General features: G+C 44.0%; 2 protein-coding genes across 2 annotated transcripts; one reads left to right on the top strand and one right to left on the bottom strand.

The window, feature by feature from the left end:
- The first annotated feature begins 393 nt into the window (after positions 1-393).
- Positions 394-5,779, top strand: atp1b3a (ATPase Na+/K+ transporting subunit beta 3a). Its single transcript, XM_076982040.1, has 7 exons — positions 394-888; positions 2,452-2,580; positions 2,932-3,030; positions 3,516-3,703; positions 3,946-3,996; positions 4,771-4,857; positions 5,009-5,779. Exons 1-7 carry the CDS (start codon positions 774-776, stop codon positions 5,174-5,176), a joined length of 837 nt encoding a protein of 278 aa, XP_076838155.1. The 5' UTR covers positions 394-773; the 3' UTR covers positions 5,177-5,779.
- Positions 5,780-10,838: 5,059 nt separating this feature from the next.
- Positions 10,839-20,313, bottom strand: grk7a (G protein-coupled receptor kinase 7a). Its single transcript, XM_076981994.1, has 5 exons — positions 20,182-20,313; positions 18,818-19,571; positions 18,147-18,584; positions 13,492-13,772; positions 10,839-12,898 (listed from the first exon to the last, which is right to left on the bottom strand). Exons 2-5 carry the CDS (start codon positions 19,412-19,414, stop codon positions 12,568-12,570), a joined length of 1,647 nt encoding a protein of 548 aa, XP_076838109.1. The 5' UTR covers positions 19,415-19,571; positions 20,182-20,313; the 3' UTR covers positions 10,839-12,567.
- Positions 20,314-25,984: the final 5,671 nt, after the last annotated feature.

Raw genomic sequence — 25,984 nt, forward strand, 5'->3', positions numbered from 1 at the left:
TGTCATCTTGTATAATTCCTAAAATCCCCATAATTCCTTTATTTTCATTGCTGATGATGGAAATGCACAGGTGTACTCTTACTTGGTTACACCAAAATGAAACGATTGTCACTGAACTGTGCAGTGCTCGACAAATCGATCCAAGCCAGTGCTCACTAATTGTAACCCCTGGAATCTGGCAGCGTCTTCGCTATTTGTGGTGCCTACGTCATGAAGGATTTCCCAGTCTTGCCATTGGGGGTGGGCAGACTCCCTCCATTTCTCCTAGCAACTAGCGGCGTGAATCCCGGAGGATGGAGAGCTCCAATAATAAACCACATCTCACAGAGAATTAGACATATACAATTAACAAGCACTGGAATCCTTCGACAGCACCCTTCCTACACTAATAACTTTTCTCTAATAATATTGTATATTGATGCATTATCTTGACATACGAAACGTGCGCCCAGTTTTAATAAACGTTAATGATTATTTTAGCACGACACCCATGACATTATTTTCACAGTGATGGGTAATTTGACGCACATTTCATGGTTAAATCAAAGCGCTTGCGCGTGAACGCGCACATCTCCTCGTCCCCCAAGATCTGATTCGCTACCGTCGGGCCGCGTTTGGACTCTGCGCTCCTTCATCTCTGGGCACGTCGCAGGCTGGCGCTCTTTCTGCCATCACACGGTTTAACCCCCTCTTTATCCCAGCCTTATTTCGGTGAGACACCCAACACCTCGAACCATCCTTCATCCAGGCGACGCATCAACAGAAATCAAAACATGTCTTCGAAAGAGGAAAAACCAAAGGACGACAAAGGACACGAATCCACCTGGAAACATGTAATCTACAACCCGACAACGGGGGAGTTTGTGGGTCGAACCGCCAGCAGTTGGGGTAAGAGCACAATTCAGTTGACAAACTAAGGGAATATTACGTGCGATTATTAAATAACGATGCCATTTATTCCTCAATGGGATTGATCTTATATCTGCCGCAGTGCACCTGGTGCAGGTAATGAGGTAGTCAAATGTTTATATATATATACAAATATATAAATGTTTATATGATTTGTCCAATTCATACCACAGCGGTAGGGGCTTTATCACGCAAAGCTATTTAGGCTGTACAATATAGTGCGGTATAAAACAACACAGTGATTCTGTCATCCTAATAAAAAACGCTATTGTAACTGAAAACTTATGTGTATGTGCAGTCTGCCAATGTAACAGTCGAATAACCTGAACTTTAATGTAACGTGGAGCCGTGTTAAATACAATAGCGCCTCATAACGTTACATTTACCTATATTTCAAACCACGGACGTAATTTTTGGGGGGGGGGGGGGGGGGGGGGGGGGACATGTCCCCCCCACTTTTTCAAAAGCCGGTTTTGGTCCCCCCCAGTTTTTACGGTTAAAACCAAATATTTAAATAGCGACGAATCCATGTCCCCCCACTTTTGAAATCAAAATTACGTCCATGTTTCAAACGACATCGGTATGAGTCCACCGTGGCTAAAGATAGATCAGGCCTTGTGGCTGTATACTTCTTGAGGAATCACAGCAGAGGATGATGAAACATCATCTCAGCTAATGAACATCGTCTCCACGTCCGTCACTAAAATTGCAGATTTCTTGCTTTTCTGTCTTTCAAATATGACAGTGTATTAATTGCTTCGTCGTTATATAGCTGCGCCATTTAATTAAAGGTCTGGTTAAACGTATTAAGATATGAAAACGCCCATTTACTGGGTGTTATGTCATTTTCTTTCTTTTTTTAAATTCAGCATTCATTCACAGCGGGGACGTGAATTCACCTGCGAAGAGGGCTGTCATTGTAAGAGGGCGCCGTATTACGCGCGTCCAGTGCGCAGTGACGCTTCTTTTTCCTTAAATTAAATGGCACCTTACTGAGAGTCTTTCAAGGTCAAATTAGGCTCGGCCGTTTCGGGTCTCACTAAATGCGTCTCTAGACACGGCCGCCTTCACCATCAGTAAAAATGCACCGCGATTGTAGAAACATTTGGGCATGAAGGACAGCGATGCGCCTGCCTCTGAAAACCACAACGAAGCTTCGCAGCCTTTGAATCACCGTAGTTGCAGTCCTCCTCGCTTTACCTGCTGCTTGCACATTGGAAAATTGTTTTCCTGATTCATCTGAGTTGGGAAATTAAAGCATTTTATATTTAAAGAATTTCGTTTTTGCTATATAAGGTGCCTGATGGCATGACAGCAGTGTTTGGAACTGCTATCTCAAAACTCCATGTTCTCTGTACTAACAATGGGCACCTGCTGCTTTTTTGTTATGTATAAGTTCACATTTAAGCTTTAAAATGGCACAATGGAGCTTATATTCCACCCTCAGGTGGGCCATGTTGTAAAGCACAGACAGTGACTCTAATGTAGTGATCTCTAAAGCACTGATCATGACTCATGTAGTAATTACCTGCTTCTTTTTAGGACTCATCTTGCTGTTTTACACCATCTTCTATGGTTTCTTGGCTGGTATGTTTACTCTCACCCTGTGGGCGATGCTCCAGACACTGGACGAAACTGTACCGAAGTACAACGACCGGGTTCCTTCCCCAGGTGACCCTGGACGCCCAACACACACTGGACCGTCACTCGTTCATAACCACATCAAATCATGTAGATTAGGTCCTCTCTTTAAAGTAGGCCACATAATAATTTATTTTGTAAATAATTTTGTAATAAATTTGTAAAATAATAATAAATACAATATGTTATGGGGGTGAAGTATACAAAAACTACAGTGCAAAGTACACTTTAATCCATTAAACATGAATGCAGCATGGAAATACTATTGTGGTATCGGTTATCATGTGAGGTGGTCTCATCCCATGTGTAGAGCACAAGAAACACAGTTATGTGATGTAATTTACAATAACAATCATAATAGCAGGCTGTCTTTGTTTACAGGGTTGGTCATCAGTCCTAGGTCAATGGAAATTGTGTACAACAGATCAGAGCCTTTACAGTATGAAGAGTTTATCCAGCATCTGGAGACCCTCCTGCAGAGTAAGTCCTCAGCCTGTGTCTGCTTCTGCTGTCTGCGGAGGTGCCAAACTCATGGATAGTTGCCTCAGAAACACTGATGGGGACCTGTATGTACAGAGGGGACGTGCAGTTTGACCAAAATGTGCATTTTATTTGGCTAATAGGAAATTTACAATTTTAAACTTACAAGGGTGCTTTTATTTGGAGAGTGTACTTTCACTGCCTGGTTATCAAAATGCACCCAGAGATTAAAATGCAGCATGAAGACAGAGAATGTTAAACAGAAACACTGGCAGGACAAATTCACATGAAGAATTGACCAGATCAGAGCTACTGTCTTTCCTCCCTGTGTGTAGCTCCCGGCTGATTGCAAGCACACAAAAGATACACGAGTGAAGCCCTTTGACTCGGGTCGGGACACTTAATGGCACTGTTTTGTCCTCTCTCTGACTCTCGTTCTTTCTCCATTTCTTTCTTTTCCTCCACATCTCCCTTTCTGGCTCCAGAGTACAATGACTCTGAGCAGGTGACGAATGAGATCTGTCAGTCGGGGCACTACTATGAGCAGGACGGTGAGGCCCAGAAGAAGGCGTGCCCGTTTCGGAGGAGCTTCCTCGGCCATTGCTCCGGCCTGGGGGATCCCACCTTCGGTTACGCCCAGGGGCAGCCGTGCATCCTCATCAAGATGAACAGGGTAAGCGATTCTGACTCGAGGCACATTGAAGCCACAGCCATGCTCTCCTGTCCTCAACTAATAAAAGAGGGAGTGCCAAGGTGTTCACAACACCAAAGCCACAGCTTTGAATCCCGCATGATGTCTACGGTTAAAAGGTTGCTTTGGATAACAGCATCTGACAAACGCTAAAAACGTCTTTGTCCTAAGATAACATAACACCTAGAGATGAAGGCTATTAACGGATTCATCTTCATCTACAGATCATTGGCCTTAAGCCAGCAGGGAATCCATTTATCAACTGCACTACAAAGGTAAGACAACTGGGTGGGGGGGTGTGGCGACCTCGTTTCACGAACTCTCATGTTACGTTCGGCTATTCAGTAGATGTGTTATGAATGTGAATTCAAGGTTGTAATTGTGGGTCTGGTGCCTTCGTGGTGTGAGTTCTTGTGTTCGTGTGTTGCCTGCCTGCTTTTCCTGTCTGTGTCTCATTCTCTCTCACCATTGTGTACCCTTTCTTCTTTCTCTCTTCTGTTCCTCTCGTGTTTTTTATTGCATGCGGACAGTTGAGATCCTTAATAAAGTGATGGGTAAGATCACGGTGTAATGTCCACTCTATACACTTCTCTCTATCTCCTATGTGGCCCTCAGTGGCAACCTGTGTTCTTACATAATTCTCTTTTCTTGATCTCCATTTTTGTATGCACGCATTGTCAAGAGCATTTTCTTCTTAAACTCAACACTGTGCTTTAAATCAATACTAGGTGAAATGTTCGATTAAAATGTTCCTACTGTTTTGTGGTCAGGCATGCAGTAATGAAGGAGTCTATAAGCCCAGAAAATGCCATTGTTTCTCTATACGTGGAGAACTGTTCAAGTTACATCATGTTTCGATGCGACCATGGCGTCATTTCAAAAACCAGAATTCAGATGCCACCTGCTGGACAACAGTAACTAATTAATGGTTCGTTGTGTGGAGTTAATGTAGGTTTTAAACAGTGTGCTAACAAGTAATCTTTCTTTCTGATGGCATACCGCGTATCAAATCAGTGTGTGATGATATTGTTCCTCCTTTGTTTCTGCAGGGGGAGAACCCTATACAGGTACAATATTTCCCCGATGAAGGGCGTATTGACAAGATGTACTTCCCTTACTATGGGAAAAAGACTCAGGTGAGCAACACTAGCTCTTTTTTTGGTGAAACCATGCTGCAGAGACATAAAAATACAAATGACTGGAACACAGAATGTTTTGTACCGATGGGCAATTTCCTTTGAACAAAAGTCCCTTAGCGACGCGAGTGTATTCTCTCGCCTCCTCCAGAGCGGGTATGTGCAGCCTCTGGTTGCCGTGAAGCTGTTGCTGAGCAAGGAAAGCTACAACCGGGACGTTACCGTGGAGTGCCGTGTGGAGGGCTCGAACCTCAAAAACAATGACGATCGTGACAAGTTCCTGGGCCGCGTGACTTTCCAACTCCTGGTGACCGAGTAGATGGACAGGGTGCTGTTCTCCCCGCACCCGATAACTGCAACCTTAGCCATACCTTTATAAATCTGTTCTCCTATCACAGTGTAAACCACCCTTTCCAGTTTTATCGCGGAACACAAAAGTGCACATGTAGAAGGACTGTCTCACTCTGAACACTCCCTTACCACGCTTTGTCAGCCGTTGAATGTGGTTATTTTTACCCTGCAAGGGATTTATATATATATATATATATATATATATATATATATATATATATATATATATATATGAAACAAGACGTCTGAAGTGTTGTGGGCGGTAATACGCTGTGATTGGTATTTTTTCGTGTTGGTCTAGTGTTGCTCCTTTTGTGGGTTGTATTACCTCATGCACATTTAATGGTATTCATCACTGCATTGTCTATCATAGTTTATACTGTCCTATCACTGTAAAAAGGAAAGGTTTTATTAAAAATGGAGATTCCTAGCTCATAGATAGATGATGAAAAATGTAACTGGAACAAATATCTGTAATATAAGAGATTTCTGTAGCCTCTGCATGGTCTGTGGCTTATGCAGATGCCTTTAGAGCCATTTAACATCATGGAATAAAGGTTATTTAAAGCCATTGAATGGTAAATAGTATTATTGATGCATTAACATGGAGTGAGATGGCAGGATAAGCCCCATGGAACCTCCAGGATAAGAGGATAAGATTCTGTGGGAACTCCAGATCCAGACAGATCAGCAACCAAAAATTGTGATAGTGGACAACATGCAGAAAACAGTACTGGTAATAGATGTCGGGCATATAAAACACTGGAAAAATACCAGGACCAGAGACTAAAATAAACAAAAATGGAGAGAATGTGGACCCTTAACACCAAGGTTGTCCCAGTGGTGACATTATCAGTGTTTAAAGATTAAGAGGCACATGGGGCTGTGACTCCTAAGCTGGAGGAGATGCTCCTACCAAATCCAGGAAGCAATGTGTGTTCAGAAGAGTGCAATCCTGTAGAAACAGTAGAAGGCCCAGTTATGAGGAAAACTTTATGATCACCCACTGGAAGGTGAGACAAGCTATATACTGACAGATACATAGTTATATACCATCTACATATAGAATTTTGAAAATGAATTGCTTCTCATATGACTCCAACTTCCATATGCCGTTCAAATTAATATAAATAAAAAAAAATGATTGCATTCTATCAGTCTTTTCTGATTGTTTCTGGGAGATGATTGATTGGGAGCGCCAAACCTCCTCACGTCAGCATCCTAACATACCACCATTCACCACCAGAGGTCCCTGTTCTCCGAGCACATTGTTGCTTACTGCCTTATCTGATCTTTACCCGTTTCTCTGTAAGGTATGTTTGGTTGAATCTGGACACTTGCGCGAATATTTTAATGGTTTATTATCAAAGTACACAAAAACGCAGAATATGAAAACATCGAACAACGACAGACCGAATGGGAATAGGCTATAGTAGGCCTATAGACAATCACCGAATTACACTAAATAACATTAAAGAATGGGAGTATGTAACTGAAACTGAACAGCAGGGTAATGCAGACGCAGAGCTTAACACACGATTAGGACAAAGCACTTGCAAATTATGAAACTGGGAAAAAACTACATTCAGCACGAGCACTATTAGAAACGGCTCAGCATCAGAGTATAGTCATTACGAAGAGAAAGGGACATCAAGGAATACACAAACCAAACTAGAAATAAATACATAAAAATTTCAATGAACACAGGATTCAAATACATGAATAATGAACAGGGAAGGGACGGAATTACTTGAAAAAATGACCCACAACACGGAAGATTAGGGTTGGGGTTAGGGTAAATGCATGACTGAGCAAGAAACTAAACTAGACACCGGTGAAATCAATACGAAGTGGTCGGAGTTACAAAAAGACCGGAAGGAACATTACGAAAGGACAACAAGAGCACGTGGGAATCAAAACAAAAGCACATGGAAAGAGGAAACGAAGAAATGTTTGACAAGTGAGGGGCGGGTCCAGACATGACATTCTCTTCTCCTCAGTTCAAATTCAATTTTAAGCAAGACTGCCCTAGCTAACTGATTTCTTATCACTGACTTCTTACATAATGAAATATATAGCAATATTGTTTGCAGATTAAGTAGTGAGAATAAAATATAAATTTGCTGTTACAACCTTTTGCTTTGTATATTACACTCAGCATACAGTAGGCCTATATAGGCATATATCATTAATTGTCACTGGTAGCAAAGTACAATAAATGTTCAAAGGGCATCCATCTTAAAAGCACAAGGAAAAAAACCCACACACTAGAGGTATGGAGAATCTGCCAGATGTTTTACAGATGCAATTTCCTGCATGTATAGTCTTATCAAACTTATCAATATCACAAATGTGGCGTAAGTGGGTTTCGTGTCAGTTTGTGTCAGTATCACACATGTCGTGTGAGGTTGCTGTAAAGACCAAGCCTGAGGTTAAAAGAGCCATCTATCTAACTTTACATGACATCTCCCAACTTTAGGACCATGTGGTGAGAACAAATGAGTGATCATTTATTCAATCACACCGTGGGACTGCAGTGTAAAAATAAGGCTCTCATACCAACTGTGGTGAGTACACGGTGGTTAGAGGTCAATATGACTTTGTGTCATTTCAATTTCTTGAACATTAATGTGAGCAAAGCTGAATATTTGATTTAATTTGATTAATATTTGAATTGATCATTTTTTTATTCCTCCACAGATGGAATTATCATAATAAACAGGCCTGAATCAGACAAGAACCCTGATAGCAGTATACAAATAAAACACAAACAAGGTTCCATCACTAATACAATACATGTATAAGTGATATGATCTATATCTGGTTTACACCTGTTGAAAATAAGGGACTCCACTGTGTGTACAAAGATGTATGTATGTGAAAGGATTTATTTGACTGCTTTATTTGTCTTCCCTGCCTCTTGTCTTGCTTTTCTTTTCTTTTTTACACAACAATAAAAGCAAAATGCCATTAAACCAGTTTTGAATATTTAGATCAGTTGGAATGTTTGCATGAACACGAGTATAGCTGTAAGACTCGGCCAGATGAGCTGAGCTGAGTGCGTTAGCCAGAATGAGCCACTACAGCGTGAGTCTCTCGTTAGAAGAGGAGGAACCCTGAGGGAATCAGCATGGCGGCACTGCACCGGAATAATAAGCTCATTAAAAAAAAACCTTGTTCTCCTGCAACTTGACCAAAGTCTCACCTTTTATTCTTACATAAAACTACACAGGAGTCTTCCACCTGAAACTTTGTCAAACAGCTTGTGGTAACATATTAAAAGGGTTGACTAACGTCTGTATCCACTCATGCCAATGGGTTAAGTTTTATTGCTATAAGGGGCATTGGCCTGAACCTTAGCCTTCCTAGGCAGTATGCTGAAGTTTGGGTATGTATTTCTACCACTGTGCATAGTTTTACTTTTTGATTTCATAAACAGCTTCCTGGAGTTCAGAACTTAAATGGTCAAAAATGTTGTATGGTCGACAATTTTTGACCTCTATATCTATGTCTGTGAGGCCAGACAATAGCCTAGAATTTCACTCCATACCTCAATCTCTGCTTTCTACCTCTCTACTTTCTACCTCACTTTCTGCTTTCTACCTCACTCTATTCTTTCTGCCTCATTCTATCCTTTCCACCTTATAGTTTTGTTGGTTAGCCTCTGAACTTTAGAGTCTGCTGTCTGGCACAGTGGGATTATAAGGTTAAAGAATTGACATGTTGTCTGGGGTTGTTTAATGGTGTATGGTCCCCAATCATACCCATTGTCTATTGTACTCTGAGAGCCATACCATATAGCTAACCCACGGGAAGGCTAGCAGTGCAAACCCATGGGAAGGCTAGCAGTGCAAACCCATGGGAAGGCTAGCAGTGCTAACCCATGGGAAGGCTAGCAGTGCTAACCCATTTGAAGGCTAGTGCTAGTGTGGAGTGCTGTGTTCCTAGACCTACCTATCCTTGTTTTGGTTATCTCTTTCTGATTACTTTCACCTGTTTCTTGTTTCTTCTCTCATTTGCCTGTGTATTTAAACCCTGTGTTTTCCCCTGTCTGGCTACTTGTCATTGTTGGACATGCAATGTTCTGTTAGATGCTTCTTTGTGATTTGCCCTCTATAAACGTAATTTCTCTCAGCGTTTGTGTCCTGACTCATACCTTGCTGCATTACACTGATAGCTACTTACAAATCATTTATCAGCTATTGCATCATCTGGTTAACCCTTTGGTGATTTGCTGATGAAGATGAGACTTAATTCCGAATTGATAAAACTTGCTTGCACAAATGCGTTCATGTAGTCAAGGCTGTTTTTATTTCGGGCCTTCAGGATAGTGTATGTTCACGAATCAAATTGTTCAACGAAACCATAACGAAGCCAGTTTTACTTTATAGGATGTACACCCATTGTTGTGCATATGAGTACAATAAAACTGTTTAACATTTTAAATGTTGTCCTGTAGTGAAAGTAACATTTTGCAGGTACAAGATTGTAGAGATTAGCAGTTGATTTAAGTACACCATGGTAATCTAGATTATGGTCTTAATCTAGATAAGTTTGGCACTGTGGCAATCAGCCCAAGACTACTAAGCAGTCTTCAGTGTGATGTGTGCCTCCTACTGAGGGCGTGATGTGTGCGAAATGTGATGTGCAATGTGATGTGTGCTTAACATCATCTGTTGCACGTGTCAGTATCTAGTCAGGTGTAATGAAAAGTAGTTAATCAATTGTATTGACTGTAGAGTGAGATGCCAGTACAAAATTACAAAATCCAGGATTTTACACTTATGCATTTTAACCAACAAAAACTCAAGCAAAAGATGTAAAAGACATAAACCTTTTTATTTACTCACACCATTTATGCGCATTGCACATCCCTGTGGAATGGTTCACAATCCCATTGAAAATCTCTAACTCGAGTTGTATTTCAAGTTTTATAGACCCAAGATATTATATATTTTGTATATACAGTATAATAAAAAACAAAGAAACAAAATTGTTTGGAGTGGGATTAAACACATGTAGGAAGCTGGGAATGACAGGAATCTTTATAACATCAGATAGCAACAGTGGTTGCTACTCCACTAAGCACCAGTTAGGCAGGACCAAAGAAGTTTGCTTCTCCTCAACATTTGTGGTCCTGATGGTGCCAGGCAGCTGGAAGCTATGTGCAGGACATCCCAGAACTTGGAGAACGAGGTTTCGACGTACTCCTACAACAAGCCCCGCCACCCAGCAAGACCAAAGGAACATTTCATTACTCCATGACTCCACAGGACAGAAACGACATGAAGTGAGCGAGATCATTATCACAAAGGTCAGACATGGCACTCAAAGAGAGTGAGGCCATTGTCACTTTTACCACATTTTGTCTATTTTCAGTCCTAGGTTCTGTACATGTATATGTCAGATAACATATACCAGTGGTTCCCAAACTTTTTCTGCCGTGCCCCCCTTTAGTAGATGAGAATATTTTTGCGCCCCCCCCCCCCCCCCCCCCCATATTGATTAGGGATGTACCGATTCACGTTTTTCACTTCCGATACCGATTCAGATATCTGAGGCTTAGTATCGGCGATAGAGTAAAACTGTGCTGAATCGACTTAAAACATTTTTTTTTTAAAACACAGACATACTGAATTAGAAGTTTATTGAAAACTCTGTACCAGTATAGCACACTTAAACACACACAAAAACATGTAAAAACAACACAACTTGCATTTGTTCAGTCAGTGCAATTATGAATATAACATTGAATGTAAAATAAATAATACCAAAGAACCTGAAACTTACAAAAACAATAGGTTCACAACTTTGGTCAAACATGAAAAAAATAAACTGCAAGAAACCTTTTAAATGGTTCAAGAATTCTAAATATAATTTAAAATAAATAAGGAGATGAAATAAGAGAAACAGCAATTCATATGCGGCTAGTTTGCAAGCGCAGACATCACGCAGAGCACAAAGCATGTAACGGCCAGAAATATGTGTACTGTCTCTTTAAGGGAGCGAGTTGAGTGCGCGTATGGAATATTGTTGACTCAGACCACTGCTCTTTATTTTATCATTATTTCATTTCTGTAAGTAACGCATTCAATGAGCTTTGGGCAACTCACCAGTTCATGTATGAACAGTCAAGTAGTGCTGGAGCCCAGGTTTAATTTGGTCAACCAGCAAATAAACGGACTAAGTGGAATAGCACCAGCGCGAGTACGAGTCAGTGATTCACCTCTCCTCTGTGTGCTTCGCGTTTCACTGTTAACTGTTCACTGTTAACTGTCCAGGTTCACTTCTATCCGGGACAGAGTGGATATTTAAGGTTGAACTAACTCCGAAAAGCAAGCAATACAAGCATAGAATTAGACTGAATAGATCTGTTTTTATGGATCGGTCACATTGTCACCGATACCCGATCTAGAATTGTTTCAGATATTAATATCGGAATCGGTGCATCCCGTTTTACTTCCAAGCTCCGCGCCCCCCCTGCAATAGCTCCGCGCCCCACCTAGGGGGCGCGCCCCCCACTTTGGGAACCACTGACATATACAGTATATATTTATACATTGACCATTTATTTTAAAAAGAACTAAGCAGCACATAGCAGACTCATACAAACCAGTAATTAATGTCATAGACATGGAGGTCAGAACCCATCTCAAGTCAAAAATATATTTAATAGTTAAATAATTTTTGATGACATATATACGTTAGCAGGAACATAATACATTACTATCAAATGCACTTTCTGTTAGCAAAAATATAGATATTTTCCTTAAATTCGCTAATGTTTTACTATATAAATGTGCTGTGCAGTGCTTTGTTTCTGAACTAGTATGAATTGATCAACACATACCTGTGATTTTGGCAAGGTGCACAATACTTGAAAACGGTGAAGCTACTTTTCAGCACCAACATGTTTCCAGCAGTTTGGACCTTTGATGAAAGTTGTTACATGTTCTATTTACTCAAAGTCTGGACTCAATGTATGATCAGAAACATTATACACTAGGATATTTTTTACTCATTTTTACACCGTACATTAGGAGACATTTGGTTATTAACTACTGTTCTCAAATCTTCTCACATGTGTTTACAATTTCCCATTTGTGCCTTTTCGTGTGGAGGAGGTTTACTACGTCACAAAACAAGGTTGGAGAAACAGCATGAAATTCTGTATGCTTCTCCATAGACAATGTGCCAGTCCAATGCAAAGAAGAAACATTCCTGTCTCATAACTGACTGATGTTCCATTTCATTCTGGTATCATTCATCTCATCTTTGGAACAACACATGGTTTATTTTGTTTTAGTCATGTCTGCCTTTACATTTATGTAGCAAGCATTGCTGTACCGTACGGTTTAATTACAGGAGTGTGCAAGTGCCTGATTTCATATCACCATTTACACCAGAGGGTTCACTCCGGCTGGGATCATTGAGCTCGTCAAAGAGTCCAGTGTCAATCATCTCTTTTTGCCAGTGGACCGACACAGCACCAGTGCTGAACTCCTTGAAGAACTTCTCATCCTTGGCATCGAACCCGATTCCTCTGATGTCTGAGAACTCTGCAATGTCGCCAGTATCTTTAGCATAGACAACGTTGGGTTTGGGCAACCACGGTGGGGTGATGAGACCCGCCTCCAAACGAGGGAAGTTAATGGATTTGAACCATTCGTGCTTCCTGGGATCATCCTCTCTGCGGAGATCCACAAGGGCAACGTTAGGACTTTAGTCTTTTAAACAGTCAACTTATATATCTGATATAGATGATGTGCCATAGACAGGATTAAATGCCAATACACTTCATATAATGTAAATGGTATGATATGGACAGTCTAAGTAATGTAAATAGCATTGTTTTTTAAGTATGTTAACAGAGAAGCAAGGACCATTTCTTAACCAAACCAATATTTGTATCCAGCTGATCTCATGTGGTGTCTACCAAATATATCAGCATTTGTCTACCCAATCTTCATCTCTTTGATCTGTAGCACATTGTTAAATGCAGAAGACTGTGAAATCTGTGCACATTTCTCTGTATTGGAAAAGAAATCCTGAGGACTCCAAGCACACTATTAATAGAAGTGTAAGTCCAGTTTTTGAGAAACAGATTAAATACTGGTCCTAGACTTTCATGCTTTGTGGTTCAAGCCAACCAGTGTTTATGTTGGTGCTCTCCTTATATGTTTTTGGTAAAATATCAAATAATAATATGGATTCCCAGTCTGCCTGACATGATTAAATATCCTCCGTCACACTGAATCATGGATTTATGAGACATGAACTTACTTGCAGCCAAGACGTTCGTCCACATTCTTCTTGAGGAACTGTTGAACGATGTCTTTGGTGGACGCGTTGAAGTTCTTGTGGTCGAATCTGGGCTCCTCATTGATGATTCGCCTTTGCACCTCCTCTTTATCCAACTTCTCCTTCTTGGAGTCAGGACCTCTGAACGGTGTGTATCCAGCTACCATCTCATATATACTAACCCCCAGAGACCACCAATCTACTGACGTCCTGTATGGGGTTTCAGTCAAAATTTCAGGGGCCATGTAAGCTCCAGTTCCAGCCTATGAAGGAAAAGGAGTAAGGAAGAGGGATTAGAAGAAAAACTGTAGTAAATATTTTAGCACAGTGATGCTAAAACATTACATAATTAAATATACACAATATATTAAAATAATGAATTTCCTCTACCCATGCACCCAAATACAACTACAAACCAATATGGCAGTAATGGATTTTAAGGAGGGTTTAAAATAGCTCACTTAAAAAAAAAATAAAATAGCCTTTGAGCTGGGGTTTTATGTAACTACTCTATCACTACTAGCTGAGCTCTCTTGTGAACCAAAGAGAAGAGGCTTAATCATAATCCTCTGTTCTCTGTCAACAGTCACATGAGGATCCACAGTAAGAAAATGCATCCTTTCATGTTCATTAAAAAATATCCAAGATTCCACATGGGTTTTTTTTTTGTCAGAGTACACACTCTCTCTCCTGATGTAATTTATCTGTCTTCTGGTCCATATACAAACAGCTTTGGATCCACAGGAGCCCTTGTTTAGAAGATCCTTGTGCTTTCCTGACCTTCTCTCAAACTCTCTTACACAAGTAGTTCAGTAAAACACAGGGGAGTAATCAAATATTCAGTGTACCAACGACCGTCAGAAGTTGAAAAAGTATCATGGGTGCTGCTTCATGAAGCTGGTTAACAGAACAGCAAGACTGTGCATAGCTGCCATCTAAATATAGGATAGTTACTTCAAATAATCTAATATTGGTTATAGAGCATGATAGCATAATTTCTTTCACTGGTTTGACATCTTCCCTGTTTAATGTCGAAAATAATAAAAATAGAGTAGGTGTGTTCAAACTTTTGACTGGCAGTGAATAAATATTGGACATAACTGCTGGAATGGGCAGCACAACGACACGCATGCACACACACAAATACACACACCATTACATACTTGCACACACCCACATATGCACGGCTTTACATACAAGCACACACACATACACACACCCTTACACACATGCACACACACATACATACACACATCCTTACATGCATGCACACACACATACATATGCACACCCTTATATACATGCACACACACACACACACACACACACACGCACTTACATACACAAACGCCCTTACATACATGCACACACACACACACATACATACGCACACCCTTACAGGCATGCACACACACATACATACACACACCCTTACACGCATGCACACACACACACACACATACATATGCACACCCTTACAGGCATGCACACACACATACATACACACACCCTTACACGCATGCACACACACATACATACACACACCCTTACACTCATGCACACACACACACACACATACATATGCACACCCTTACAGGCATGCACACACACATACATATGCACGCCAAATCTGGTTTCAGCAGATTTGGATAATTCTTCTTAAGTAAGAGGATGAGAAGCACAAAGCCAGCCGGGTCGCTGGGGAGCTCTGGGCCACGGGCTGCACTGCTAACCACATAAGGGCGCGGGGAGATGAGCTTAGAGTCACACCACCAGTCAGTGTGCTGCAACAGCTTGGAGTCCTGGCTGAATCCTGCCTCTCTGAACAGAAATCTCTTTCATTCTTGAGTCCTGATGGTTTGGATGCTAAATGCAGAATTTACTGACTGTTATAAAAAAAACACCAAACCATGACGTCACCAGAGTTTTGTCAAGCAGGGATAGATCTATTGAACAAAAATGATTGCAGCTTACAGATTGCAGAAATATTTTAAAAAGTATAAATATTAGTGCTTGTGTGCAAAAGGACGAATGTCATAAAGTTCACTGTCATCATTCACAATACATTTTCAACAATAAAATGAACGAAAAAAGATATCAAAAATGAACAAAGGTCCAATTTAGTGTTGTAGCTGTGATCTTGATACAGACATGTCAATATTAACTAAGTGGTAGGTAACAATATTAACTAAGTGGTAGTGGTAACTAACATCTTATCTACTCTGGTATTCGTTTTGCATTTTTTTTGCACTTCTACAAGAACAATCAAGCATAGATGTCTGCTGCTGTTGCAAAAGTTGAAAATGGGTTTATTCACTATAATTCGTGTTGGAATAATTATTTCTTGATTCCTGTGAAAGTAAATATCACAAAACTGGATATGAGTAATGTTCATGGTCATGTTGAAATTATAGTTGGAATTAAATTTCATGGTCTTGACTTGAACTCTAGTTTTCATCAACATCTACCCATCCATCCATCCATCCATCCATCCATCCATCTTGACTCCAACGCTAAATTCACACACTTTATATTCTCCACCTGGTCTCACCTAAAGTGATCTGAAATACAACACGAGTCCAATCTGCACATTTCTGTTTGTATTCAGATAAAAGGCTAAATATTTTCTGTACAAGTATTGGTTGCCTTGAAGTGTGTTTGTCACTAATATTCTAATTAGTTTCTTAGGGTTAGGGTTGTCTTATTGCTATCATTTTTAAACCTCAACAGTTTATCTATAAAGTAATTATTGTCTCATACACACCAATTCATATATACTATATTGCCAAAAGTATTTGCTCACCGATCCAAATGATCAGAATCAGGTGTTATAATCACTTCCATGGCCACATGGAAGGCATACACATCTAGGCATACAGACTGTTTTTACAAACATTTATGAAAGTATGGGTCGCTCTCAGGAGCTCAGTGAGTTCCAGCATGGAACTGTAATAGGATGCCACCTGTGCAACAAATCCAGTCCACTCGCTCCTAGATATTCCACAGTTAACTTTCAGCTGTATTATAAGAAAATGGAAGTGTTTGGGAATGACAGCAACTCAGCCATGAAGTGGTAGTTCACGTAAACTGATGGAGCGGGGTCAGCGGATGCTCAAGCGTATAGTGCGAAGAGCTCATCAACTTTCTGCAGAGTCAATCACTACAGACATCCAAACTTCGTGTGGCCTTCAGATTAGCTCAAGAACATACATCCAAGCCATACATCCAAGTTAGCATCCAAGCCATACATCACCAAGTGCAATGCAAAGCATTGGATGCAGTTGTGTAAAACACTCCGCCACTGGACTTCAGAGTTCTCTGGAGTGGCAAATCGTGCTTCTCCATCTGGAAATCTAATGGACAAGTCTGGGTTTGGCTGTTGCAAGAAGAACAGTACTTATCTGACTGCATTGTGCCAAGTGTAAAATTTGGTGGAGGGCGGATTATGGTGTGGGGTTGTTTTTCCAGTGAAATTAACTCTGAATGCTTCAGCATACCAAGACATTTTGGACAATTCCATGCTCTCAACTTTGTGGGAACAGTTCGGGGCTGGCCCCTTCCTCTTCCAACATGACTGTGCACCAGTGCACAAAGCAAGGTCCATAAAGACATGGATGGCAGAGTCTGGTGTGGATGAACTTAACTGGCCTTCACAGAGTCCTCAACCCGATAGAACACCTTTGGGATGAATGTAAGCGGAGTCTAAGACCCAGGCATTCCCCATAAACACCCTCCTAAACCTTGTGGATAGCCTTTCCAGAAGAGCTGAAGCTGTTGTAGCTGCAAAGGGTGAACCCTTTGGACCCTATGGATTAGGAATGGGATGTCACTTAAGCTCATGTGAGTAAAGGAAAGTGAGCTAATACTTTTGGCTATATAGTGTATGTAAATGTTTGTTCATATATATGTGAATTAATCATATTCTTTCTATGACTATAATTATAATATATCTATGGCAAATAATCATATTCTATCTATGGCACTAATACGGCATTTAAGGTCATTTCAATGATTCAGTGCTTTATGACTTTATTCAAGCACACAGACTGTCATAGGTATAAATATATAAATCTGTTTGGATAAGAGTGTCTGCCAAATGCTATAAAGGGAAACTGAAGGTTTGAAAGGCCCAAACCTCTCAGGAGCACTTCAGCCAGTTTAAAAGAGTCACTCTGATGAACCAGGAGTGACGAGATCTGGCCAGGACACTCAAGAACACTGATCAGTGCACAAATGGCACCGGTGTCTTTATAACTCAGATGGCACCACAGATGGATCACATAATGGCAAAACACGCATCCTACTCAACGATCCTGCAGAACAGGAAGACATGGAGACAGATGGGACAGAGACCCTGGACACTTGGGACAGTGCCAGTGCTTTGCAATGACGCCGAGGATCCATCGTTGAGGCACATGTGCTGCCGTACAAAGTCAAACGCAGCCAACACAGGGTGTTCAACTAGCTTTTAAAATGTTTTCAGGAAAGTGCTATAAGATATCTGGTTACACCAATCATCACCAGCAAATATATTTTCCTTACATCCTGACTATTTTCATGCTGATTTTGAGAGGCCTCTTAACTACAGATCCGCGACTACAGATATTGTGCACCGTGTGGAGCTGCCGTAGCCTCACCTTCTGGGTGGAGGTCTTCCCAGCCGGAAGCTCCACGGCCAGGCCAAGGTCTGAGAGGCGACACTGGCCCTGGCTGTCCAGGAGAACGTTCTCAGGTTTCATGTCACGGTACACGATGTTCATGGCGTGCAGATGGAGGATGCCTGTGATGACCTGGGCCGTGTAGTAAATTATACGCTCCATTTCGATACCCTTCTCCCCGATGTTGTAAATGTGATATTTAAGGTCACCGCCATTCATCAAGGTCATCACCAAGCAGAGGTGGCTCTTGGTTTCGTAGGCATAGGCCAAGTTGACGACGAAAGGGCTATTGACCTTCTCCAAGATCCTCTTCTCTAACAGCGCCATATTTTGACCGTGCTTCTTCTTCAGACGTTTCTTACACAGCTTCTTACAGGCGTACATCTGGCCAGTGTTTTTCACCTGCACGGCACACACCTGGAAAATTTCAGCACAGAGAGCATTCAAGCATTGTAAATTATGTTTTAAAGTGAACTGCCTTCATTTAAGAAATGTACAATCCATGATTTTGTGGACAAATAATATATTTAATTGATAACTGCATACCATCATAAACATGTTGCAACATGTAAAGTGTCATATATGTTAAGCAGTAACCACCAAACTTATGTTGCAACGCTATACAACTACATTTCATTAAAAGACCTTACCTCTCCAAATCCTCCCTTTCCAAGTGTCCTGAACTCATAGAAGTATTTTTCAGTGATGGGCTGCCTTTCGTACTCCTTCCACTGCAGGAACTTGTCAAAGACGGGGCTCTTCTTGTAATCCGCAAATGGCTTGCCTTTGAGGAACTCTTTGGTACCTTCTCTCACTTTGCCCATCACCTCCTCAAAGTCCTTCTCCGTGACAGCCTTACACTTGTCCAATATGTCCCCACTCAGGTAGGACAAGAAGCTTTTGGAACCTTCCTTGCAGAACCTGTTTATGATGTTGGTACACGCCTTGTCCCTGGCCGCGTCCTCTGCCAAGTCCCACTCGGTGAGCTCGTCCAGAAACTCGGCGGCAGCGATGAACTCGGGTGAGCCCTGGCCCAGGAACTCCCTGAAGAACCTCTTCCCAATGGGCTGCACCTCGCATAGCGACTCGAAGTCGCTCGGCACGCTCGACCGGGCGCCGGTGCACTGCTCGGGTTTGGGCAGTGCCAGGCTCCGGCGTCGTTTCTTCAGTTCCTTGTCGTCCCCGCCCTGGGCCTTCAGGTAAGCCGTGTTGGCTACCAGGTTGTCAAGAGCCCCCATGTCGCACATGTTTGCGCCTGTGTTGGACCGGTTCCTAGCCCCACGGGAAGTGGAAGCTTCAGTGCAGGGTTGCACTTAGCGATGCTACAGCTTCTGGTCAGCGCGGGGGTGTCTCTGTGTGTTTGTCTGTGCTCATGTATTTCCTCGAGTGGGAAAGTGTGGATCTCTTCAAAGCCAGGGAGCAAATATGCACTCAGATCCAAGCACATGCAGACCAAGACATACTGGCAAACTCAGTAATTCCTCATTTAGAATTAAATACCTGCCAGGGATTTTCGCTGAAGTACCCCTGCATGGTCTATAGTTGGAATACTACTTGTGGAAAGGAACTCAGAAGAGGGCTCTACTCTAATGAGCTTTATGCCTATCTAAATTTAGCCAAATACAAAATGGCGACTGATGGTTTAATGCTTATTCAATAAAGCATTAAACCAGATGGCAGAAAAACATGGTAGAAAAGAAAAAGTACTCACATTCACTATGCTAGGAAGCAGAACTACAAATCACATCAAACAGATAGGAAATGTGAAGAACAATTATGGTCTCTTAATTTAGCTACACATTCCCTAAGTATTATAATGGACTACACTCAAAAAAATAGGCAACATCTATATTATTTTGAAATACACTGCAAAGAAGAATCACAGAGTCATAGAGTTAAAGCTTAAATGTCAGAGAAGAAAAATTAAAGTATTTTTTTGTGAACCAATTTACTTGGAGGAGGTGTTAGCAGTACACGTCGTTCACTTCTGCTCTACTGTTGTCAAGGAGCTTACCGTCAATCTGCCTTTGGCTGCTTGCATCTGATTCACTGGACTCAAACGGGCTCGCTGTTCAAGCCTGTAAATTCCATTAACCCTAATGAAGTCCACTGATCCTGCTCCACTCGGGCTGTGGATTGAAATCCACTGGACTATTTCATGTTCAGAGTTGTACCGCTTCTCGTTTCTGAGTTGACTGGTCGGTCTCTGTTTGGAGGGTTATTAACTATTTTTATGAGGTTCTTTGAATTCTGAAGCTACAGGTAATTGTTGGCACCTTCAGATTTAGGCAGGCAACTTTCTTTAACCATACTTTACCTTATACATATGATGACATTGAGTAAAAAAGACTCCCATTACACCAGAATGTTTGCTGGTAAAGATTTTAAAAATACTTTGAGATAAAGACAGAGGGAAAATAGGCATTTGTTATTGTCTGTGTGGAAGAGAAAATAAATAGAGAAAATGTAAAACATGTTTTTGTCTCTGTGTATTTGTCTGTTTTCTGCTTTGCCATTTGGGGTTTTGTAAAATATGATGTAACCTGAAAAAACTTCAGAAAGTATCTCACACTCACAGAATTGTTGAGCTTTTGCACTTGTACAAATGTGCTGCAAAAGCAGCTGATTTGGACTGTCTAACCACTGCCTTTGTGATACAAAAATGCTTTTAAAGGATATTATTAAGGTATTACCTTTGGGTATGTTTTTAAAAATTATGTTTTATTTTGTATATATATTGTTTTCAGGGGTGTGGGTCACAGTGCCCTCACAAAGTTTTATTTATAGATCATACTAAACTTGCAACTTATCTCAGTGTATAGTGTAATCTCAGGCTGTCACCAATCTCTTCACATTATTACCTCAACCGTATTTACCTTTTACATGCTGATCTTCTTCAGAGCGGAGACAAACCCCACTAACCTAAATGTGTTGCCTATGGCTCTTTGCAATGATGGTGTTTTATTAGTAAAAACCCTCACTTCTCTCAGCCTTTTGTATAGTTGACAGCAGAGGGACCTCTCTTCCTCACCCTGGGGGAGGGGGTAGAAAGATGTTAGATCATTTATCCTCCACATGCTCAGCAAAACATTCAAACCCCCAAGATCAATAAATCAGTCCCTGTGTCATGTGGTCCTGTCTCCCCCCCTTGTCAGTCTTGACTTTTGTTTTGTTCTCTGTGTTTGCGTGTCTTTTATTTTGACATTTCCTAGTTGTCTCTGGTTTCACACCCCTGCCATGTTCCCTGCCCCTCGTTATCACCTTCAGGTGTGTCTTGTTGTGTCCCTTGTTTAGTTGCTGTATTTAAGTCCTGTGGTTGGTCCTGGTTGGTGTGGGTTATTGAATGTTGTAGTTGTATATCAGTAGTAAGTTGTGAGAGATATGTTCTGGTTGTAAGTTCTGGTTTGTTGTTTATGATTTGTTGTTGTACATGCTCTTTGTGTTTAGTTGTTCTTGTCACCTCAGGTCTTTGTAATAGTATGTGTTTTTGTGTTAGTTCCTTTGATTAAAACTCCATATCTGCATACGCGTCCCACCTGCTCAGCTCTGTTCGTTACAGAATAACCCACCGTCATCATGGACGCAGCAGACACTGGAGTTAGGCCGGTGCCTACCCTACCTCCTCCTAAGGATGTGGAGGAGTATGTATCGCAACTGGATTATTTGCAATCCTGTCTCGCCCTGGACACTACGGGTAGGCCTCTTGCACTACCCTCATTAACTCACTGCCCGGACATGTTTGATGGGGAAGGGACTTCGGTTGATGGCTTTGTCCTACAGAGCAAGGCCTACGTCCAGTTTTTAACATGCCCTCAGCCACCAGACATGGTTCTTGTGCTGTTTTTGAGGACGAGACTAGTGGGTAAGGCGCTGGAGTGGGCGAACATCATCCTTACACACAGAACCGAGGAAGCCTGGACAGTGGAGGGCTTTTTCAAGCTTCTACAGACCAGGTTCTCAGATGTTGCCTCCCGATCTTTCTGCAAGTCTGAGATGGACAGCGATACCACACGCCCTCCTGGAGGAGTCTACACCACCAGTATGGCGAACTGTCCCAAGACTTTTTGGGGGGGCGCTGGGAGCCTGTGCGTCAGGTCCTCACGTCTCCTCAGTCCAACCCCACTGACGATGAGGGGATGAGAGGACTGAGGAGTGGCGCAGGGGCAATCCTGTCTTCCCCAGACCCGCAGCCAGCGGCCACGGCGCCTCCAGACCCGCAGCCAGCGGCCACGGCGCCTCCAGACCCGCAGCCAGCGGCCACGGCGCCTCCAGACCCGCGGCCACGGCGCCTCCAGACCCGCGGCCACGGCGCCTCCAGACCCGCGGCCACGGCGCCTCCAGACCCGCAGCCGGAGGCCCAGGAGAGGCCTGCACCCGCGCCGGAGGCCCAGGAAGGGCCTGCACCCATGCCACCTGTTCCCGCGACCCGGAAGGGGTCACTGCCGCCTGTTCCCGCGACCCGGAAGGGGTCACTGCCGCCTGTTCCCGCGACCCGGAAGGGGTCACTGCCGCCTGTTCCCGCGACCCGGATGGGGTCACTGCCTCCTGTTCCCGCGACCCGGATGGGGTCACTGCCTGCCGACGTTCACGAGGGCCGCCTGGGGCCTGCCGACGTTCACGAGGGCCGCCTGGGGCCTGCCGACGTTCACGAGGGCCGCCTGGGGCCTGCCGACGTTCACGAGGGCCGCCTGGGGCCTGCCGACGTTCACGAGGCCCGTCTGGGGCCTGCTTCTGTTTCTTGTGCCCTCACAGGGCCCGCAGTGACGATTCCACCCACCTGTGGGCCCAATGTTGACATTGCTTTTGCTCCCCCTAGTGTTGGTTCCCCATCTGTGCCTGTGTCCCCGTTTTTGCCCTGTTCTGTGCCTGGTTTTGTTTTGTTCCCTGTCTCTGTGCGTGATGTTGTCATTGTTCGTGTGCCCGTTTCTGTCTCCGGTGTTGTTGTTTCCGTCCCTGTGCCCGTGTATGTTCCTCGAGTTATCACCCATTTTGTTCCTGTCCATGTGTCTGTAGTCCAAAGTATTTTTGCCTCTGTCGCTGCCTCGTTCCCTGTTCCCCGTTCCGATCCTGTTTCTGTTGCTTGCCCTAGCCCTGTCCAGTCTCCCGATGTCCCGTTTGCCTGTCCCCCTCAGCCTGTTTCAGCCCCTGTGTTTGTGTTCCCTGAACCTTTGTCCTCTGTGCCTTCTTTTACCCCTAGGTCCTCTGTTTCTGGTGTGTTCTCCTCAGTGCCTTCGCCCCTGTTCCCTGCGTGTCTGTCGTCTCCTGCTCTCGGTTTGGTTCCTCCTGTCTGTGCTTGATGTTGGGGTTTTTTTGGTTTGGTTTCCGTTGCGCACCTCAGAGCGGCGCGCCTTGGAGGGGGGTTCTGTCATGTGTTCCTGTCTCCCCCCCTTGTCAGTCTTGACTTTTGTTTTGTTCTCTGTTTGCGTGTCTTTTATTTTGACATTTCCTAGTTGTCTCTGGTTTCACACCCCTGCCATGTTCCCTGCCCCTCGTTATCACCTTCAGGTGTGTCTTGTTGTGTCCCTTGTTTAGTTGCTGTATTTAAGTCCTGTGTTTGGTCCTGGTTGGTGTGGGTTATTGAATGTTGTAGTTGTATATCAGTAGTAAGTTGTGAGAGATATGTTCTGGTTGTAAGTTCTGGTTTGTTGTTTATGATTTTTTGTTGTACATGCTCTTTGTTTAGTTGTTCTTGTCACCTCAGGTCTTTGTAATAGTATGTGTTTTTGTGTTAGTTCCTTTGATTAAAACTCCATATCTGCATACGCGTCCCACCTGCTCAGCTCTGTTCGTTACAGAATAACCCACCGTCATCATGGACGCAGCAGACACTGCAGTTAGGCCGGTGCCTACCCTACCTCCTCCTAAGGATGTGGAGGAGTATGTATCGCAACTGGATTATTTGCAATCCTGTCTCGCCCTGGACACTACGGGTAGGCCTCTTGCACTACCCTCATTAACTCACTGCCCGGACATGTTTGATGGGGAAGGGACTTCGGTTGATGGCTTTGTCCTACAGAGCAAGGCCTACGTCCAGTTTTTAACATGCCCTCAGCCACCAGACATGGTTCTTGTGCTGTTTTTGAGGACGAGACTAGTGGGTAAGGCGCTGGAGTGGGCGAACATCATCCTTACACACAGAACCGAGGAAGCCTGGACAGTGGAGGGCTTTTTCAAGCTTCTACAGACCAGGTTCTCAGATGTTGCCTCCCGATCTTTCTGCAAGTCTGAGATGGACAGCGATACCACACGCCCTCCTGGAGGAGTCTACACCACCAGTATGGCGAACTGTCCCAAGACTTTTTGGGGGGGCGCTGGGAGCCTGTGCGTCAGGTCCTCACGTCTCCTCAGTCCAACCCCACTGACGATGAGGGGATGAGAGGACTGAGGAGTGGCGCAGGGGCAATCCTGTCTTCCCCAGACCCGCAGCCAGCGGCCACGGCGCCTCCAGACCCGCAGCCAGCGGCCACGGCGCCTCCAGACCCGCAGCCAGCGGCCACGGCGCCTCCAGACCCGCGGCCACGGCGCCTCCAGACCCGCGGCCACGGCGCCTCCAGACCCGCGGCCACGGCGCCTCCAGACCCGCAGCCGGAGGCCCAGGAGAGGCCTGCACCCGCGCCGGAGGCCCAGGAAGGGCCTGCACCCATGCCACCTGTTCCCGCGACCCGGAAGGGGTCACTGCCGCCTGTTCCCGCGACCCGGAAGGGGTCACTGCCGCCTGTTCCCGCGACCCGGAAGGGGTCACTGCCGCCTGTTCCCGCGACCCGGATGGGGTCACTGCCTCCTGTTCCCGCGACCCGGATGGGGTCACTGCCTGCCGACGTTCACGAGGGCCGCCTGGGGCCTGCCGACGTTCACGAGGGCCGCCTGGGGCCTGCCGACGTTCACGAGGGCTGCCTGGGGCCTGCCGACGTTCACGAGGGCCGCCTGGGGCCTGCCGACGTTCACGAGGGCCGCCTGGGGCCTGCCGACATTCACGAGGCCCGTCTGGGGCCTGCTTCTGTTTCTTGTGCCCTCACAGGGCCCGCAGTGACGATTCCACCCACCTGTGGGCCCAATGTTGACATTGCTTTTGCTCCCCCTAGTGTTGGTTCCCCATCTGTGCCTGTGTCCCCGTTTTTGCCCTGTTCTGTGCCTGGTTTTGTTTTGTTCCCTGTCTCTGTGCGTGATGTTGTCATTGTTCGTGTGCCCGTTTCTGTCTCCGGTGTTGTTGTTTCCGTCCCTGTGCCCGTGTATGTTCCTCGAGTTATCACCCATTTTGTTCCTGTCCATGTGTCTGTAGTCCAAAGTATTTTTGCCTCTGTCGCTGCCTCGTTCCCTGTTCCCCGTTCCGATCCTGTTTCTGTTGCTTGCCCTAGCCCTGTCCAGTCTCCCGATGTCCCGTTTGCCTGTCCCCCTCAGCCTGTTTCAGCCCCTGTGTTTGTGTTCCCTGAACCTTTGTCCTCTGTGCCTTCTTTTACCCCTAGGTCCTCTGTTTCTGGTGTGTTCTCCTCAGTGCCTTCGCCCCTGTTCCCTGCGTGTCTGTCGTCTCCTGCTCTCGGTTTGGTTCCTCCTGTCTGTGCTTGATGTTGGGGTTTTTTTGGTTTGGTTTCCGTTGCGCACCTCAGAGCGGCGCGCCTTGGAGGGGGGTTCTGTCATGTGTTCCTGTCTCCCCCCCTTGTCAGTCTTGACTTTTGTTTTGTTCTCTGTTTGCGTGTCTTTTATTTTGACATTTCCTAGTTGTCTCTGGTTTCACACCCCTGCCATGTTCCCTGCCCCTCGTTATCACCTTCAGGTGTGTCTTGTTGTGTCCCTTGTTTAGTTGCTGTATTTAAGTCCTG

Source organism: Brachyhypopomus gauderio, chromosome 19 (assembly GCF_052324685.1).
Source record: "Brachyhypopomus gauderio isolate BG-103 chromosome 19, BGAUD_0.2, whole genome shotgun sequence".
In the NCBI taxonomy this organism is placed as follows: Eukaryota; Metazoa; Chordata; class Actinopteri; order Gymnotiformes; family Hypopomidae; genus Brachyhypopomus; species Brachyhypopomus gauderio.